The sequence below is a fragment of the Abramis brama genome, assembly GCF_963993115.1.
Source record: "Abramis brama genome assembly, chromosome: 1".
Lineage (NCBI taxonomy): Eukaryota > Metazoa > Chordata > Actinopteri > Cypriniformes > Leuciscidae > Abramis > Abramis brama.
Window position 1 is genome coordinate 6,740,716 of NC_139963.1, and position 19,774 is coordinate 6,760,489.

At 38.2% G+C, this 19,774-nt stretch overlaps 3 protein-coding genes across 4 annotated transcripts in view; 1 reads left to right on the forward strand and 2 right to left on the reverse strand.

Annotated features, from left to right (window-relative positions):
• The window catches only part of LOC311079881 (uncharacterized protein), a 518,544-nt gene that overhangs the window by 272,995 nt on the left and 225,775 nt on the right, over nt 1-19,774 (forward strand). The gene's annotated exons all lie outside the window — the stretch shown is intronic.
• LOC311079925 (uncharacterized protein) lies at nt 4,098-7,538 on the reverse strand. Of its 2 annotated transcripts, XM_084109646.1 has the most exons (6): nt 7,324-7,538; nt 6,758-6,849; nt 6,546-6,663; nt 6,204-6,309; nt 5,394-5,570; nt 4,098-5,186 (listed from the first exon to the last, which is right to left on the reverse strand). In XM_084109646.1, exons 4-6 carry the CDS (start codon nt 6,286-6,288, stop codon nt 4,969-4,971), a joined length of 480 nt encoding a protein of 159 aa, XP_083965772.1. In that variant the 5' UTR covers nt 6,289-6,309; nt 6,546-6,663; nt 6,758-6,849; nt 7,324-7,538; the 3' UTR covers nt 4,098-4,968. The 2 variants fall into 2 exon arrangements, 1 of the variants encoding a protein (XP_083965772.1); XR_014605471.1 differs by lacking the exons at nt 4,098-5,186; nt 5,394-5,570; nt 7,324-7,538 and adding exons at nt 5,794-5,923; nt 7,111-7,223.
• On the reverse strand, nt 7,538-11,935 carry LOC311097237 (uncharacterized protein; the record flags this gene model as incomplete). The annotated part of the gene is made up of 8 exons (XM_084136791.1): nt 11,752-11,935; nt 9,568-9,663; nt 9,098-9,481; nt 8,870-8,971; nt 8,563-8,795; nt 8,352-8,469; nt 8,163-8,253; nt 7,538-7,658 (listed from the first exon to the last, which is right to left on the reverse strand). The coding sequence occupies exons 1-8, from the start codon at nt 11,819-11,821 to the stop codon at nt 7,538-7,540; spliced, it is 1,215 nt and encodes a 404-aa protein (XP_083992917.1). The 5' UTR covers nt 11,822-11,935.

Consider the following 19,774-nt stretch of genomic DNA (forward strand, 5'->3'; position numbering starts at 1 on the left):
TTTGGATTTTGGTTGCTAGGGTACTCTGTTTGGTTGCTAGGAAGTGGCTTGGCAGCTGCCAATCATGAAACTCCAAAGGCTGCTTGTCAGTATGAATGATATAAACCAACTCCCATCTCTATACGATGTTCTGATACAGAGATATTTGTTTTGCTAAACGGTTGTTAGGGTACTCTGTTTGGTTGCTAGGGAGTGGCTTGGCAGCTGCCAATCATGAAACTGCAAAGGCTTCTTGTCACTATGAATGATATAAACCAACTCCCATTTCTCTGTGACATTCAGAATGGCAGATATCCCTCTTTGGATTTTGGTTGCTAGTGTACTCTGTTTGGTTGCTATGGAGTAGCTTGGCAGACACCAATCATGAAACTCCAAATGCTGCTTGTCAGTATGAATGAGATAAACCAACTCCCATGCCTCTGAGACATTCAGAATGGAAGATATGCCTCTTTGAATTTTGGTTGCTAGCGTAATCTGTTTGGTTGCTATGGAGTTGCTTGACAGCTGCCAATGATGAAACTGCAAAGGCTTCTTGTCACTATGAATGATATAAACAAACTCCCATGCCTCTGTGACATTCAGAATGGAAGATATCCCTCTTTGGATTTTGGTTGCTAAGGTGCTCGATAATGGTTGCTATGGAGTGGCTAGGAGGTGTTGAGGTGATTCATGATTGGCTTTTTGCTGCCCCGAGTCAAATGAGACCACCCTCATGTTTCTATGACAATTCAGTCTGGAGATATCCCTTTGAACTCTTTCAATGAAAGTCTATGGGACTTGTTGCTAAGGTGCTCTAAATTGTTGCTAGGGCGTGGCTTGATAGCTTCACAATGATCCTGAGAGACTGATTGGTCATCTGAGTAAAATGAGCCCACCCCCTTGTCTCTATGACACTGTGATCCAGAGCTACGTTCAATACAAAATCCCTATGCAATGTGTAGGACGGCCCATTTCATGGGCCGTCCTACACCATTGTAAGTCAATGGGAAACTTTGGGATGCTCCTGCACTCCAGGGGTGCAACTTTTACCCCATTGTGAGGTATGTTCCTACAGAGCCTGTCAGCCTCTTCAAATGTGGCAAATCACACGTTTCTGCGAAATCCTCGCTCAGAGCTATGAGTGGTCAAAGTTTGTTGCAATGTTAAGTCAATGGGACTTTTTTGGCCGCTTTTTCGCCCCTGGGGTGAACACCGCACCCCCGATCGCTTATAAAAGTCATAGCACACCTCTCCTCAATGAGCCGATCGATTTGACACCTCACTCAGGGGTCTGTGACAAACGGTGCGGGGCGAGTTACGCGCCAAACTTTTGTGTGGAAGAATAATAATAAAAAGAACTAGAATGTACATTTCCTGAAGAAAATGTGAAGTGGTGCTTGCAGTGGAAAAATTCACCACTGGGCAGATGCTAACACAATTAACATGTTGTGATACCATGATATACCACATTTTAGCATTATTTACCACGATTTACCATGTTTGTAAGATGATTTATTACGATTTACTACATTCCAGCATGATTTACTATGATTAACATGCTGTTAAAATGATGCTAGCAGGATTAGCATGTTGTTAGCATGATTAGCATGTTGGTTGGATGATGCTAGCATGATTAGCATGTTGCTAGCATGCTTTTAACAAGATGCTAGCATGATTAGCATTTTGCTAGCATGCTTTTAACAAGATGCTAGCATGATTAGCATTTTGCTACCATGTTTTTAGCTAGATACTAACATGATAAGCATGTTGTTAACATTATGCAAGCTTGATTAGCATGTTGCTAGCATGATTAGCATGTTGCTAGCATGATGCTAGCTTGATTAGCATGTTGCTAGCATAATGCTAGCATGATTAGCATGTTGCTAGCATGATGCTAGCTTGATTAGCATGATGCTAGCATTATGCTAGCTTGATTAGCATGTTGTTAGCATGATGCTAGCTTTATTAGCATGTTGGTAGCATAATGCTAGCATGATTAGCATGTTGCTAGCATGATGCTAGCTTGATTAGCATGTTGCTAGCATGATGCTAACTTGATTAGCATGTTGATAGCATGATACTAGCTTGATTAGCATGTTGCTAGCATGATGCTAGCTTGATTAGCATGTTGCCAGCTTGTTTTTAGCAAGATGCTGTTGCCAGGTGGTTGCTAGGGTGTTCTGGGTGGTTGCTATGGTGTTGCTAGGCAGTTGCTAAGGTGTTCTGGGTGGTTGCTAGGCAGTTGCTAGGGTATGCTTGGTGGTTGCTAGGCAGTTGCTAGGGTATTCTTGGTGGTTGCTAGGGCGTTGCTAGGTGGTTGCTAGGGTGTTCTGGGTGGTTGCTATGGTGTTGCTAGGCAGTTGCTATGGTATTCTGGGTGGATGCTAGGGCATTGCTAGGCAGTTGCTAGGGTGTTCTGGGTGGTTGCTAGGTGTTTTGGGTGGTTGCTAGGCAGTTGCTAGGTGTTCTAGGTGGTTGCTAGGCAGTTGCTAGGGGGTTCTGGGTGCTTGCTAGAGTTTTTTGTGGTTACTAGAGCATTTCTAGACGTTGCTATGGTGTTCAGGGTGGTTGCTAAGGTGTTTTTGTTAGTTGCTATGGTGTTACTAGGTGGTTGGTAGTTGTCAAAGATGGTTACTATGGAGTTTTTAGAGAGTTCTTAAAATCTTTAATAACAAGTGCCTTCTGTACGGCACTCGGCCTGCGGCCTCGTGCCTATGGCCGAATAGGCACAAGCATGGAGCGATATCGCAAGGCCACGAGAGTAAAATTGCTTTAAAAAATATTAAAAAAATAAAAAAATGTTTTTTTTTGGTTTAGGGTAGTTGCTAGGGAGTTCTTAGTGGTTGCTAGGGTGCTGAAACTGGTTGCTAGGGTGTGGCTATGAAGATTTTAGGCCATAACTTATTGGCTGCTTGATAATATAAATCCTCTGAGGGAGAGAGAGAGGGAGAGACGCAGGGGTGTCAGGCCCTTTGGAGTCTGTGTGTGTGAAAACGTCGGTTGGGATTCAAATATTTTTAGAACTCCCAATGTTAAGTCAATGGGACTTTTTTGGCCGCTTTTTCGTCCGCTGTGCGAACATCGTACACCCGATCGCTTAGAAAAGTCATAGCACACCTCTCCTCAATGAGCCGGTCGATTTGACACCTCACTCAGGGGTCTGTGACAAACGGTGCGGGGCGCATTACGCGCCAAACTTTTGTCCGGAATAATAATAAGAAAAAGAATAATAATAAGTATGAGCAATAACAATAGTGATGCTTTTAAAAAAGCACCACTAATAATAAGTATGAGCAATAACAATAGTGATGCCTTGCTTTCAGCAAGCACCACTAATAATAAGTATGAGCAATAACAATAGTGATGCTTTCAAAAAAGCACCACTAATAAGTATGAGCAATAACAATAGTGATGCCTTGCTTTCAGCAAGCACCACTAATAATAAGTTTAAATAGGATTTCAGTAAGTTGGCTCTCTCAAGCCAACTTAACTATAGTATAAAGTAACTTCCTAACAGACATGCTACTGCAAAAGCATAATACGTGTTGTATTAATTCAGACCAAAAACATCGTCTTATGGTTATTATTATTAGCTAAATCTGCTTGTTTCGGGAGATTCATATTAGTTGCTAAGGTAACCGTTATGACGCAGGCGTGTCACCTGACCACAGAAACGGAAGAAGTAAAAAAAAATAATAATAAAAAAAAAATAAAACGTGTTAGGTAAAGAAATATGAATAACTGATATTGCCAACAAATAATTAAAAAATATGTCATCCTTTATTAAAATTTGTGTTTTCATGTTGATATGCAGGCACTTTTCGCCGCCATTTTGGAGAGGCAGGGTACACTCTGACTGGACTTGTCGCCAATCCATCACACAACCACTCACACTCCCATTCACACCTAGGGCAATTTTAGAGTCTCCAATGAACCTATTCTAGTTGAAATATTTTCAACTTATGTTTTTATACAGAAAATAATGATAAAAATAACATTATTTACATAGCACTTTTTTATTTTTTTATGTAGGCCTAAAGAACAAAGTGGTGATACAAAGACCACAAGGACATTCATACATACATATATGTATGTATAAAATGGCAGACATGAATTAAAGCAAATAGCCTATAATTGTAAGCTGATATTTACAACACCAGTTGTCTAGTGTTAATTCTTGTATCCAGAGCAAAGTTATTCAGCAGGATAATGAAAAACGTATCTTATTTATGGCTATAATTTAGTATTTACTAATTAATACAACACATAACTGTATACCTACTTGACAATTAGCATGTGAAAATTTTATTTTGTGCGATTACACACCCTGTGTAATATACCCTGTGAACAACTGGCATACAATGTTAAGATGAAAATGAAAAATCAGTAATTTAACATCTTATTTTCAAGAAGACAAATCAAAACAACAGCTCAGCATGAACTAGTTTGCATGCATGTACAACATATTTTTATAGTTACCTGAAGTAATGCCATGGTAAATTAGTTCCTTTTCTTGGCAAGATAACAGCAGCAATAACAACAGGAAATACTACACTTAAGACTCAACTATGGGTATTGATCAGTCATTTCTGGAAAGTATTTAATGTAGTGACATGTACAGTAAATGGTTCATTCCAAAAGTATCACTGTGAATAAAACAATCAAACTATTACTGTAAGTGTAACATTTTTGTACAGTAAAGGTCATTATGTTGACAAGATGAGATGGGCAAAGCTTGGGAAAGTCACCACTGCAAGAGGCTGTTGTCATTCGCAAGCTCTAGCACCACAGTTGACTGTAGAAATAGTCCATGAAACATCGGAGGTGAAACTTAAAAACCGACCTGCTGTTTGTGAACTGAGGTAACAATAGTCCAAAATAAAAGCACTGTATAAGACATCCATTACACTTTTCCTTGAAACACACCTGCAGTCCAGTCATAATTGACACGCACGCAGTCTAAATGTATCCGACCAGTTAAGCACTCATTTACACTGCCTCAAAATCACTGTCATCTGAACTCTCAAAATCAACTTCTTCATGGTCCTCTGGTATCTCCTCGGGCCCATCCTCCAGCAGAGAAGCAGCATTTGGTCCTAAAGCCAGGCTGTAACTTGAGCAAATGACTTGGACCTTCTCCTCTACATCTGCAAGCCTTTTCTGAAGGAGACACAGGAGCCCGCGATGACCCTCTACACTTAAACTGCCTAGAAGGAAAAATTAAAAGCGAGGCATGACAATACTTCCATTGTTGTTGAGCTTTTCATTAACTGACTTTACTAAAGAACTACAGACCATTTAGATCCAGCCACAAGGAATCCATAATGTAACACTTGAGGATCTCAAAATGAGTGGGGTTTGATAGGATGCCCAAAAGCATTACAGCAAGAATGTAATAAAAGTGAGCATCTTACCACTGTTTCTGCCAGAAGACATTTCTGATATCATTGTCCTAATGTTTCCAGCCAGCTCTCTGAGATAGGTGCAGTGCTGTCTCATCTCCCTCATCACAATGATCTTTTCCTCTTGAAGCCGCACTTTTGACATGTACACATCAAAAATCTTCTTCTTGCTGAGGATGTTGCTGGATTCTGAAGTCACACAAATAACATCCCTTCGATTAAAATTTGACCTGTACAGTCTAAACAGCAGCAGGCAAAACCCAAGTAGTGTATGAACATCCCATATACTGGTGCAGAGAGCAAAAATGTAATAGAAATTTAATCAGATAAAATGCGACATATGTTTACAGTAGCATATACAACATTACAGTAGCAACATATCATTAGTTTACACACACACACACACACACACACACACACACACACACACACACACACATTGTCTCCTCCCCCCTGCTCATTGTAGAGCTTGATTGTTTGCAGGAGTTTTCTCTTCTCTTCCCACAATTTTCTTCGACGCAAGTGTTGAATTTTGTTGCTGTCTATACAATTTTAAAAACACAGAAAACATGATGCACAAGCATGTGTATACAGATATCAGAAAGTTACATGAAATACTTATAACTGACTTAAGTATTAATACATCAAAATGTAAAAAAAAATCAAATGACTTAAAAGGCATAATAGGCCTAATATCTGTAAAATTAAAAGGAAGACATTTTAAAATTAAGGACCTAAAAACACTATAATACCAAAACAATCCACTGCAATTAGACATGCAAGTAATAAAAAATACACAAATATTAGATGTTTTCAACATACCAGTGTGATTATAAAGGCTGGCTTTTTTTTTGATGAACACCAAGAAACATTTGTTCAATTGATTTCTGAAGGTTATGTTGGTCATCACATCTGGTACCTACAGAATCTTAAAGCAACAACAATAATACAAGTAAATTATTATGATGTCTTGCAAGTTCAAGTTTATTTAGAGCCCCAAATCACTGTTAACAGTGTCAAAGGAGTTTTACAAGCCCACAAGTTTATATCAAACAAAAACAGGACAGCGCCCCCTTACTTAATCCTTATGCATGGCAAAGATTCTCACTTATACAATTGCAGTATTAGTAAACTACTTAGAAGAATGTCCATAAAATACTGTACCGTCAGTAGCCCATTGTCTGACATCATGTACCCACTGATGCACGATGTTCTCAGGACACCCCAGTTCACTGCTCAAATCCTCCAGTTTCTGAGACTCAGCCTCAGCCTTTTTCAAAGTCTGGTGTAAAAAAAAGATTTTTGACTTTGCAATCTTAAAAAGTGAGGAAAATTGAGAAAAGCTTTGTATACATAACTCAGACATAACATAATACCTTGATGTATCTGCTGGATAGTGCAAGATGAAGGCCTTCCCACTTCCGTCGGTTCCACCCAATAGCATGGACAGTTCGCATATCATTCCTGGCTTTAAACAACAAAATGATGTGATGGAGGAAAGTCCCATTAATGCTCATGGTATTGCAGTTCATTCACGCATTGACAATTGATTTTTCATTTAAGAGAGATGTAATGCAGTTTTATTAATGTATTGTATATTAGAATATTTACAGCTGTATATTTGCTATATTATACAATATTTGTAATCTCAGCACAAAGTATTAGACAGTTAGAATAAAAAGACATAAAAGACAGGTTTCCTAAAATAATATAAATGAGCAATAATGACCAGATTTTGTCATGTACTTGGTTGTGAGGGCACAACGAGACAAGTAGCTGTTGACCATTTCGACCTCCTCCCCTGCAGTTGTGCCAGCACCTTCCTGACTTTTACCACTCCAGATTATCTTACAAATCAGCATGGCACTTAAATTATAGTCATATACAGTGTATTATATAAGTAATAATTTTTTTTAATGGTATGATAAAGAATATGCAGTACCTCACACTTGGTTGAATGAGCCTTGGCATGCATGACAGAAAGGAATGGTCTCATCTGCAGTAAAGGTCTGAGGTCCAGCATGGAGACGGCCAACTTCTCAAGGTAAGGCCAACACTTGCAAGCAATATCTGTGCAATAGAACTGTCCGTTTGTGGCTGCTTGGAGCTCCTTCTGCAGGTACAGCGGATAAGCAAATATTCCCCCCCTGTACATGTTAAGAGCCTTGAGTAGCAAACAACCACCTCAAGGCCCTCTTCATCCAGTTTGCTTGCTCTTCTGGCCGTCTCACGTGCAGCAGACCACTGACTGGCTCCACAGATCCCTTTGCCGGCAGTCTGCATGACACAATAATTCTGGTTAAACTGAAAGTTGCTATTTTTCCTAACTAGTTACTTCATCCATCAGGATGAGTCAGGTTACATCACACCAACTGGCATCTTTGTAATGATCGGTGACAATAAAGGTTTACTTTCAAACTCCTACTAAAGAGCAGCTTTAGAAAATGCATCTTCTACTTTCTCTACTCTAGCTACACAAACTAGTTGAAAGGCAGGGTGACAAACTGCATGCATAGTCACTATCTCTTGCAGAGATCTGCTATTACATAATGAATGACTAAACTAGCCACTTTGGATGCCGCCACACTTACCATTATCTAATTTAAACCTCAACACAAGATTGCTTGAAAGAGTGCACCATGCTCAAAGTGCTAGTAACAAACTAAGTGTATCATATAAGCTTACACCAACTAGGGATAAATTATATATTTAATAAAACAATCATACATAGCAAATTTTGGATATAAATCAAAGGTGCAAAAAAAGACATATTTTACTAACACTTTTGATTTTACTCCTGATCTCATCGACAAAATGGTGTACATCAGTGTCCTTGGCAATGAAGGTGCCATCAAAATAGGGTTCCTCTGACCTTGATAGAATAAGAAAAAATATATGTTCAGTGTCAGACATTATATGTTCTGTTAATTTTACATTAAGTAAAACAACTACAAGTGTAAAACAACTAACCCTTTTGACTGCCGAAATCGGTACACTTTTCTGTTGCCATCTGCCATTTTCTCACACTGGTCCTGGCAGAATGTGTATCCCATGAAGCTTCTTTGGAATACGTCTCCATGTATTTTCCCTGCACAGTCGATTAGTAAAGAGTAAAATTAAATCGCTACACTAATATTCTCTCATCTCTACTTGAGGCAACTTTGATCTACACTGATCTCACCCTTCCAAAGAGACAGGTCCTCCTCTCCAACATCCGCAAAAAACCTTGTCTCGATAAACCTGGTGCAACAGTTTTCATCTCTTCAAATGAGCTGAAGACATCTATGGAAAACAGCGTGTCAGCATTCACAGATGCCGGCCAATACCCACTGCTTATTAGGTTGCTCATGTCAGGTGTCCAATGTGCCAGACATAATCTACACAGCAAGTTTGGCAAGTGCAAATCATACCGACCTAAAATCAAAAAGTAGAACATTGTAACACACAAAGGGACAAGAATAAATAAAAATATAAAGCATAATTCATACCATTTATGCAAACCAAAATGATTGCTCTGCCAGCTGATTCTGTGACGTTTGAAGGGTCGCAAGTACATAACTGGACAGGTCTCACTGTAGGCAATAAACATACTGAAAAGAGAAGTGAAAAAATTAGTAAGAAAGCATTAAAAATATGTCCAATTAAGATAATAAAAGTAAAAAAAATAAAATAAAATCACTTTTTAATCACTTTGCCAAAAAGGTTCAGAACACTACCTTGATTGACCAGTGTATATTTGCCCTCTTTTTGTACACAGCACACTGTTGGCTCAATGGGCTTGTAAATTCCCTCAATGCAGGACTCCCTGTTATGGAGGGTGAGTTTTTTGTGTATGTGTGTGTCACAATCCATACACAGCCACTCTTGGGGCATGCAGTCTCTGCAGCGAATGACGGCAGGAGATGTGCAGTGGCTGCAGTTATTTTCTGGAGCCACATTGCAGGACAGCAAGCAGTTGATGTGATAGGACCTTGCTTTCCGCCACTCATCTTGGGCTACAGATTGGCGCAAGCACCATGATGTGGATGTCGAAGGATACTTGCTGGTGCCTTGAACATCTGCTGAGGTCAGAATGTCCTGCAGTTTCTGCATCTCACTGTCTAAAAGACAGAAATAAGAAAATAATCATTCCTTTCACGCTTATTGCTAACTTGCTTAATTACAGTAAGGTCAGGTTTCATCTTACCAAATGAGTGTTGAGAGCAGTTTGATTGGGTAACTGTGGGAACCTCCTCAGATGACTCAAAAGGAGTAGTTCCCTCACTGCCAACAACGCAAACAACTGAAAAGATAGATAGAAAGGAACGAGATAACAATTTTCATGTCTTACAAGCATATAATACAGTGTTCATTAGTGACTTAAGGCTATAATAGGCTAACTGACATGTCTGACAATTCCATTAATCTCTATACGTTTTTTTTTTCCTCATTATATGGACATAATATTGAACTGTTAGCAGCATGAACCTGACACCGATTGCTTCACTTCCACTTAATTTCTTTGGAATTGCTTAGCATTACAGTGAAGTCAATAACATAAGTAACACATCCACCACCATGTTGTGTTTCTGATGGCATAGTTTAACATACAAGTAAGTGAGGATAGGAGCAGGCTTCACTTAATGCATATACTTATAAACTTTAAGAGTGCTGGCCTGGATAATTAGAATACGTAAAGCAGGAGAGAGGCTGCACTATGCATATATACTTTTATTTGCACAGACGCGTTTCGGCGCTTGCCTTCGGTGCAAATGAAAGTATATATGCATAGTGCAGCCTCTTTCCTACTTTATAGTTTAACATAGAGTATTCAAAGGAAAATTATTAAAAAACGGAAACAGAAATCCTTTTAAGTTTTACCATGAAAAAAATAAAGGAAAAAGCTGTGCACTGGAAGCCCCAGTTTGGTGGTCTATGTTTCAAAAGTGACACAAAACCATATTTATGTTACCTAACAAATAGCAAGCTGAATTCTGTATACAATGGGCACAGTTATACTTAGTTAAAGCTACACTGTGTGATTTTTACCCCCATCTAGCGGTGAAATTGTATATGACTACCCAGTGAATATTAGTTTCTGTTCCTCTCAATTCCGAGGGCGTTTTTACTCCTACGGTGGCCGTATTATTCCAAGATTAACATGGCTTCCAGTTATCGACTTCGTCCATGACAATAATAAACAATACGTCTAAAATGAATAAAACTACAGGACAGATGTCAGGAGGTAAACGTCACACTTGGAATCGGCTATCCCAGCATAATCAGGTTAGGCTAACGTTACAATGTGTACAAAGTAAAAGCAATTAAAAATAACTAAAATTTACAGTGTCCTTTTTTAATATAGCTTAAAAAATTGCGCCTTTAAAACTATTCATCACCCGTGATCCGTCGCAGCACAGATTATGTTACAAGGTAAACAACACTTTTTCACCATTGACGCGAGGATGAAGTAAATACTAGAGGTCGTTCTGGCGTTATGCACAACCATGTTATGGTTAGACAAGCAACTATAAAACTTCGAATTTACACAAAATCGGCGTCCGTTTTAAAATCTTTTCTCCTCATGAGCTCTTTCCATCTGGGAAAAGTTACTCCAATATTGACTAACTTATGGTCTTGCTGATTTGTCTGTCGCGTTGACGTTTTAATTCTCTCTTACAAATGTGAGTACGCACGCACGCACACACACACACACACACCACCACACTATCTTTCAAATCTGTCGGCACTCGCGAGCTCGCGAGTAATCTCCCCCTCGCATTCGTCACGGTGTCACTGAGTGAAAAACGCAAAAGGCGAAGCTTGAATTTACAGGCATGTCCCTCTTTGGCTAATGTAGTTTCAAGATGGAGGGGCAACATGGCGACCGGCATTCGAACCCCTTACCCGTATGTACTTTCAATGGCAGATTATAAACTTAAGAGAATACTTTATTACTTGAAAGAAGTAAATATACATTAATGAGCACATATATTTTTGAAAGAACTAAGTGTTTTTTGCTAAGAATCAACTAAAAAAGTTACACAGTGTAGCTTTAAGAAAGATTGGGTGGGTAATCACAAATAATCCTGGAAGACATGGACAACCTGTGGCTGAAGCCCGTTTTCGTGTCTCTCCACTTCTGCTTCTTTTTAGCAGTGGACGTCCTTCAGCATCTCTCTCCACCCATCGGACATTACATTTACTGCCTTTAGCAGATGGTACTTTGCCCTTCGCTTCCTTTGCCTTGCATGACAGAAAGTGAGCATTGTATGATAACACTGAAATACAGCCAACTCTTGAGCAGTTCATTCAAATTTTGCAGTCTAATTCCCACTCTTTAGTATTATTACCAATACTGGAAGATCACTGTCTCAAAAAAAATACTCACTTTGGTTTGGTTTTGAGTCTGCAATGAAAATAGCATCATCTGCTCTCCCTCTGTCTTGCTGAGCGGCCATTTCAAAGATACTATACTGGAAAGGAAGATAAAAACATGGTCAGACAAAAAGAATTGAGGACAGAGTATAGGATATATAAAACTACATTTTTAAAAATGTTTTGGACAGTGAGAGATAGAGTAAGGTGAAAGAAAAATAAAGAATAGAGTAACAATACTTACTTGAAGACAGTGAAGCTTTACAAGAAAGAAATTGAGAGAGAGAGAGAGAGAGAGAGAGAGAGAGAGAGAGAGAGCGAGAGAGAGAGAGAGAGAGAGTGTGAGAGAGTGTGTGTGAGAGAGAGAGAGAGAGAGAGAGCGAGAGAGAGAGAGAGTGTGAGAGAGTGTGTGTGAGAGAGAGGCAGTAAGAGGACTGGAGTATAGGAGTGGCTCTTAAAAGAGCCGTTGGTTTTCTTATGAAGAGATACAGGTGGCGGTAACAGGGAAGGATGCTGGGTAAAAACAGGAGCTGTTGGACAAAGGAAAACAAAAACATAGTTAATTCTCTTGCAGCAAGGCTTCCTGGATTTGTATGGTTACCGTAGTAAAACCATTGTTAATTTTTTTAAAGACTGCCACTGTTGTACCCCAATAGGTAAAACTTTTGCACAGATTTATTAACAACAATTACAGAACATAACACAATCCATTTGAACTTTAACGATCAATCAAAATAAATTTAATTGCACAAACTAGCAAAATTATAGTAAATGTTACATGTTACATGCTAGTTTTCAAAAGTTTGGGGTTGGTAAGATGTTTAATGTTGGAAGAAGTCTAATCTGCTTACCAAGGCTGCATTTATTTGATCAAAAATACAGTAAATCTTTGTAAAAACAAATATTGTGAAATACTATTGCAATTTAAAACAATATGTTAAAATGTAATTTATTCCTGTGATCAAAGCTGAGATTTCAGCATCATAATTATTAGGACAGCATTTACATGAAATATATATTTGTGTAACAATGTAAAAGCCTTTACTGTCGCGTTTAATCAATTTAATGCATATAAAATAAATTCATGCTAAATAAATAAAATTACTATACAAAATAAAATAAATAAAATTAGGCCTACAACATCAGTATCGATATTTCAGGATCGAAATCCGCGCATATCATCATCAACAAGCAGCGGGGTTTATCTAAAGTTACTTCCCATCGCCCATAACAACTTCTTATAAACGTAATATAACCTAATATGCAGTCACTGCAGCTTTCTGTGATTAATTAAGTAGCCAATTAATATCAATTTGTTTCTATTAACGTTATTGACCACGGTAACGTTAACAGCACCATAGATTAAAAAGCTCCACAGTCCACACACACACATAACGTTAGGCTACAGCAACGTTAGATTTTCTTAAATTACAGAACCATAATAAAAAATATGGCTTTGACCGGCCTGAACGACGCGGGAAATTTGGATGCGATATATCGCTTCTCTCTTTGGTCCGTGGGGAGTTGTTGGCATTGAGGAAATTATCGCCCCCTGCTGGTACTCACCCTTCATTCATGCGTGTCATTTTCACGCCTTGAGGAGGCAAAGCGTGACATTAGCCGCGTTTCCATTACCCTTCAAATTGCGCAAATTGAAATTGCGCATTGAAAATACGCACAATGGAAACACGTCAATTTCGCAAAAACTCCCGTTTATCACAAAAAAGTTTTTACGCTCTCATGAGGGGGTTTTTCAGGCAATTCGAAAAAGGAATATTTCGCAAAACTGCAATGGAAACAGTTTTTGCGCATTTACAGTCACCTGACTTAGAAGACGCGGTGTGTTTGAGGTCCATGTATAGCTACACAAATAATAATAATTTTATATTATTTTATTATAACATTTAATAGGCTATATTTAGAAGACGCTTTTATGCAAAAAAGGAAGCTGAGTGTGGAGCGCGCACTGCATGACACGGAGGCGCGAGCGCGAACACTTGCATTTTCCTATCAACAGTGGACACAACTTAAAATACTCTTATCATTTCTGGTCATACAGAAAATAATAATACATTATTCTCAACTACTTTTATTTGTGTAAACTCACAATAACAAGAAAACGTTGTGCTTTTGTAAAATAAAAGAAAACAATCAGACGCACTTTCATGATCTCCGTAAACTGGAGCGCGAGAACTGAAACAAAATGTAGGCTAAAGCTTGAAATGTCCACTTTAAAACGAACAAATTCGAATCGAAGGCTAATACCTTCTGATTATGTAATCTGTCTGCTTAACAGCGGAGATGGAGATGTGAGTTTAGCCAAAACAATAGTTTATTAATAATATTAATGGCTCTTCCCATTCAGCACTGCGGGAAAAACATCAATTCCAGGTTCTAATTTGGCCTTAGAAAACCAGTAAAATCAACATGTTTTCCATATTAATTTGTGAATATTTTAAATGTTTAATAAAGGGGCAAAAAGTCATAAACTGAAAAAAAATCTGAAAATTCGTCGATATTTACTTTTTTGCGCAGCAGTTGGTCTAGCCAGTTCAAATTAAAATTTTGGTGACACAAAAGTAGCCTACATGGATCGTTTGGACAGAATACGAGACAGAGTTCTTTATTAAATTAATAAAAGAAACAATAATTAGCCTATAGGAATACTGGATTCTAAATCTCAAATAAATGCCACAATCAAAGATCGGAGCAGAAATGAGGGCGAAACACCCAGAAACTGCTTAGGCTTTATGTGTCGTTCGCAGTATAAGGGTCTTTCCTGCCATTAATGCTTGGATAACACGCCACGTCTCCTTCGATTGATAATAATAATGTCTAATGCGGTGGCTGTGATATTATATAAACCAACGTCCATTGCCGTGATTTTTGGAATGACTTATCGCGAGAGAAAAAAGGACGTGTATATTTTCGCACAACGAAAATACATAATTTATCATAACTGAAAAGAGTATTGGACTTATGACGGGGCCCTGGGGTGTACCATTTTCTACCATATATCTCCCAGATACAACTTTCCCAATTCTGACTTGAATAAATCTATCAAATACAAAATAATCCAATTAAAAAATTTATTTGTTATTCCTATCATATCAAGTTTGATCATTAACCCCTCTTTCCAAACCATGTCATATGCCTCTTCGACATCAAAGAAGACTGCCATCACTGACTCCTTATTAACCTGAGCTTTCTTAACATCTGTTTCCAAACATATAATGGGGTCCATAGTTCCTCTTCCTCTCCTGAAACCACTCTGATGAGGAGATATAATTCCTCTACTTTCCAAATAAAATGCTGTTCTCTCTTTCCTATATGTGAGGTCAATGCTATTGGCTGATAATTCTTTGGATTTGACGGGTCCTTTCCCAGGTTTCCTAATAGGAATAATCACTGACTCTTTCCATCCAATAGGCATCTTGCAAGCGGTTTGTGAATCCTGCATTGAACTTTGGGATTTGAGAAGCAGTCTTCAGTTAAATAAAGGGAACACAGCAAAAGTTTAGGATTATACTGCTGTGATATCTTGTTAAAGATTAACTTTAACCACTGATTCTTCACATGCTCGTCCTTGGGCAGTGAAAAAAAAACTGGCTTCACCTTCACATTATAGAGCACAGCGCCGTCTTCTCGGCATGATGCTATTCAGTATCCACAGGAATCAGCTGTAGTGTTTGAGGTTCAAGTTTTCCCTGGTGTTTGTCATAGACTGTAAAAAAAGATGTAGTAGGTGTAGTAGGTGTAGTAGGTGGTTGGCCATGAAAACATAATGTCTGCCTCCAGGATGAATAATGCCACTGTTGCATTTCTCAGTACTGTTAAAAAGGCGAACGAACTAGTTGAGACAGGGATAGTTATTGATGATCTTTTTAACCCTGTACTTCCGCTTTCTACACCATCAAAGAAAGTTACGTTATCCAATGTACCGTCGTTTTAAAGTGATGAGATATTAGCTAAAGCTTTGTCTCGTTATGGCAAACTGGTCTCTCCCATTAAAAAGATCCCTATCGGTAGTGGATCGCCTTTACTAAAACATGTCGTTTCGTCTACATGAGTATGAATGACGATGCTGATTTAGATCTGTCTTTGCACTTTCGGGCTGATGAGTATGATTACATTATTTACGTAACAACTGACAACAAAGGGATAATGCGTGTATGTCTTTTCAGCGCTCCAGTGAAGTTCACTTAATTTATTGGAATTTAGTTTCAATATTTCTTTTAAGCTTTACGCTTAATCTGACTCCAATTTCAAATGATAATCAAATTTAGATGGTGTTTCTTATTAGAAAATAATCATAAATATTGATTATGAAGTAATTTAGATCTTTGATTATTCTGGGTATCCCATATTTTCAATTATTAATTCATTAAGGGACCCGATGCCGCACAGAGTCACATGCCCCGGGTTTACGTGGATCTCACGGACACAGCTTCGCCAGTCTGATCTTGGTCAGAGGGTGCAGGGTTTGCTAATACCTCTTAAGTCGGTTGCCTAATGATCACTCATACAAAAAAGTGTAGTTTATTTAGCCACTTCCGTACAACTTGCCAAGTCAGTGATAGACAGAAATCAAAAGGTCTTCAGATGACGTGCCCCTGCTCCGTTCATATGTGCCTTTAGTTTGACCTATCCAGTGGACACAGAGCTGCGGTCGCACCAGCCTCCTCATAATCTACTAAAATAATGATTTCAGAAAACTTCAGAATAAATCAAGATGTAGCATTTATTTGTCAGGTAAAAATGTATCATGCCAATTACACAAGTAAATGATTAAAAGCTAATTCAGAAATAATAAATAGGCTACATGACATCAATTACTCAAAGATGACTCTAAAAGTAAGCAATGCATTCCTGACAGAGACACACAGTGGTGTGTGAGTGTTTTCCAATGGGAAAACACTGAAAAAGCACTGAATGGGGGATGTTCCTGGTTACAGGGTCCCGAAGACTGCTCTGTCGCCTATCCTTAAATACCCAGACCAGAACAAAAGGGTTATACAAATATTGTTTAGAGTTTGTTTTGGGTCAATTCATGTACCCCAGCATGTACACCTGGTTTCAGGGGAGAGGGGAGTATTATCAGATATCTTGAAGAGACATCACCCAAAGAGAAGCACAGGATTCTCCGAAGGTTTCAATCTTTCTCATAATACCAATGACCGCAATGAAATTAAGACCATTTTACCAATCGCACCGAGACATTTAAAATGATACATAACATGAAAAGGAAAAACAATAGATTCACAAGATACATCATATGTGATATATAGACAATCTCAGTGAACTTTTAGTGACTTGAGGAGGGAGAGGGGGGATGCATATAAACAAAGAGATAAGTTTGGACAAGACAATGTCCTGTGCTCTCGATCTTCTGTCCAGGGTGCGTTTTATTGCAGGGTGAGTTTTGTCTTAACAGGAAAATCAGTTCTTACAACATTGAAACACCAAGTCAAAGCTGGAAACACACATTTTGCTTCACACAGTTGCCTGCGAATCAATTTTCTTGGCAATCTCTTCTATACTACTAGAGTCTACAAGTTCAAGGCATACAATATCATTTAAAGGTTTCGTTTCTTAAAAGCAAAAGCAGCATTTGTGTAAGAGGGAAGACATCATCACACACACCGTCATCGGGTCATAGCCTCAGTCGAGGTCGACCCTTCGGCACCACAGTAGGCTCTTTCTCCAGCGCCAGCGCCTCCGGCCGTCCCCACAGTGGAGGTTGGACACATCTGACCCTTCAGTTCTGCCTCCTCCTGGTCAGCCGTCCCCCTCCCGAACCTCCTCCTGTATCCTCTTCCGGTTTCTCCTACCCTTCGCCAGCCCTTCACCATCCCTTCGCATCTCCTCATCCTCCTCGCCCCTTCTGGGAGGGAGCGTCACGCCACTAACACTCTGTTTTCATTCGCACCGTTTCTCCCTGCCTTGTTTGTTTTCATAGTCACAGATTTAAAGCGTTAGTTCACCCAAAAATTAAATTATACTCAAAAATGAAAATTCTAAATTTACCTTCATCAGCTTTGGCCTTTCAAATATCAAAACTTTACAATCATTTTCTGTTCATCTATTATTTTGCAATTTACACAAATCAAACAAAACTAATATTAACATTCAGACATCAAAGAGCAATAAGAATATCGAGTTCTTCACAGACAACGAGTCAAAGCAGTGATTGTCCTCTTTCTCCTCCAGCAACACTTGCATTAGATTTTCCTTCTGCTAAACTAGATCTGTGTGTGATTCCAGTAGAGAGACAAACATCAGCTGAGTGTTTCATTCATTTCAGCTTTATTCACACCTGAGGTCTGACGACACCAGATATGAGACCGAGAGCAGAACTCACACTTTACTCCAGTCAACATCTGCTTCATTTCTCCACACAAATCACTCTCATCTTCACTGTTATTGCACAGGGGAAAACAGCGCATTATTAACAACACACACTGATCTTGTAATGGGGCATGTTGACACACTAATCTGGGGAAATGAGGAACTCTTTCCATTGAAAACAACAACAACCGTTCATTTGATGCAACTTTGTACATGTGAAATAAAGCTAATAATGGACATTTTGAATCATAGTGATTGAACCAGTCAGTGTCTGTCAGTGTTACTCTGAAATCAGAATCAAGGACTGGAACTGACCTTTATTAATATAGATATAATATATACTTGAATACTTTTACAATGCATTTTGATTTAAAACGCTTTTATGGCAAATACCGCTTTAATGGTCATTTCAACATAATAAATAAATGAGAGAGAGAGAGAGAGAGAGAGAGAGAGAGAGCGAGAGCGAGGGAGAGAGAGAGAGAGAGAGAGAGAGAGAGAGAGAGAGAGAGAGAGAGGGAGAGAGAGAGAGAGAGAGAGAGAGAGAGAGAGAGAGAGAGAGAGAGAGAGAGAGAGAGAGAGATTCATCATATATTCATGTTGTTTCAATCCTGATGTAATAATGACTGTCGGAAAAAAATAAACAATGAGCATTTATTTCTTTTTTTATTCTGATTTAAAATTATAATTGCAATATTTTTAACATAATTCAGATGTAGTCTCACATATAAAAGTGTTTAAGGACAATATGTACTATATTATTTTTACATAAACCACATTACAGCTTTTAAACTTGTAGAAAATATAATAAAAGTTTTCTAAAACTATATGAAACAAACACGAATACTGCGTACATTTATAAACACTTGATACATGTTTTGTTTTTACATGTTTTGTTGGTAACACTATTTTACAGTGTCATTGTTACACATTACATGTATTTACTATAGTAATAACTATAAATTAACCCTAACCCTATAGTACGTACATGTGCTTAATATTACTCAGTACTTAAATATATAATTACACATTAAAATAAAGTGTTTTTTTACTTTGACTTTGATTATTTGTCCCAGACTCATTTACTTTCCTGTTCAACAGTTCTTCTGTATTAGATTCAATCCAAACTCTCTTTTGATGAAGATTCATAAAGTGATTCAGTCAAAACTGGACATTAAAAAGCAAACGTGTAAAAACAGTGAAACTCAGGGTGACAAACGTTTATCATGAATGAAAATAACAGTCAAAGATCAACAACTGAAGAAACATGTTCAGACTGAAACAGGAACAAGCGTTTATTGACCATAAACTACAATAACATGATTAAACTGTAATAAAACATGTGAATTAACAGTGAAATACTGGAGGTGACAGTAGATTAATGTTCATTTTACAGTCTATGATTATACAGATGATGTGTTATTCATCTCACATTATTGATTATAATAATCCTGTGAGATCCAGCAGTTTTAATCAGATCATCTGAAGGATTTTAATAACACATTGTGCACAAATAAAGTGTGTGAATATCAATAACGCTGATAATGCAGTAACACACACAATCAGTTACACAACTGGAGAAATGGCAATTTAGTGAGTGTGTGTGTTTATGTAATTACACACTTCTGTTAAATGGGTCCACATTTTCTTTGAATTTTTTTTTTACAGTGTGTGTGTGTGTCAGTCAG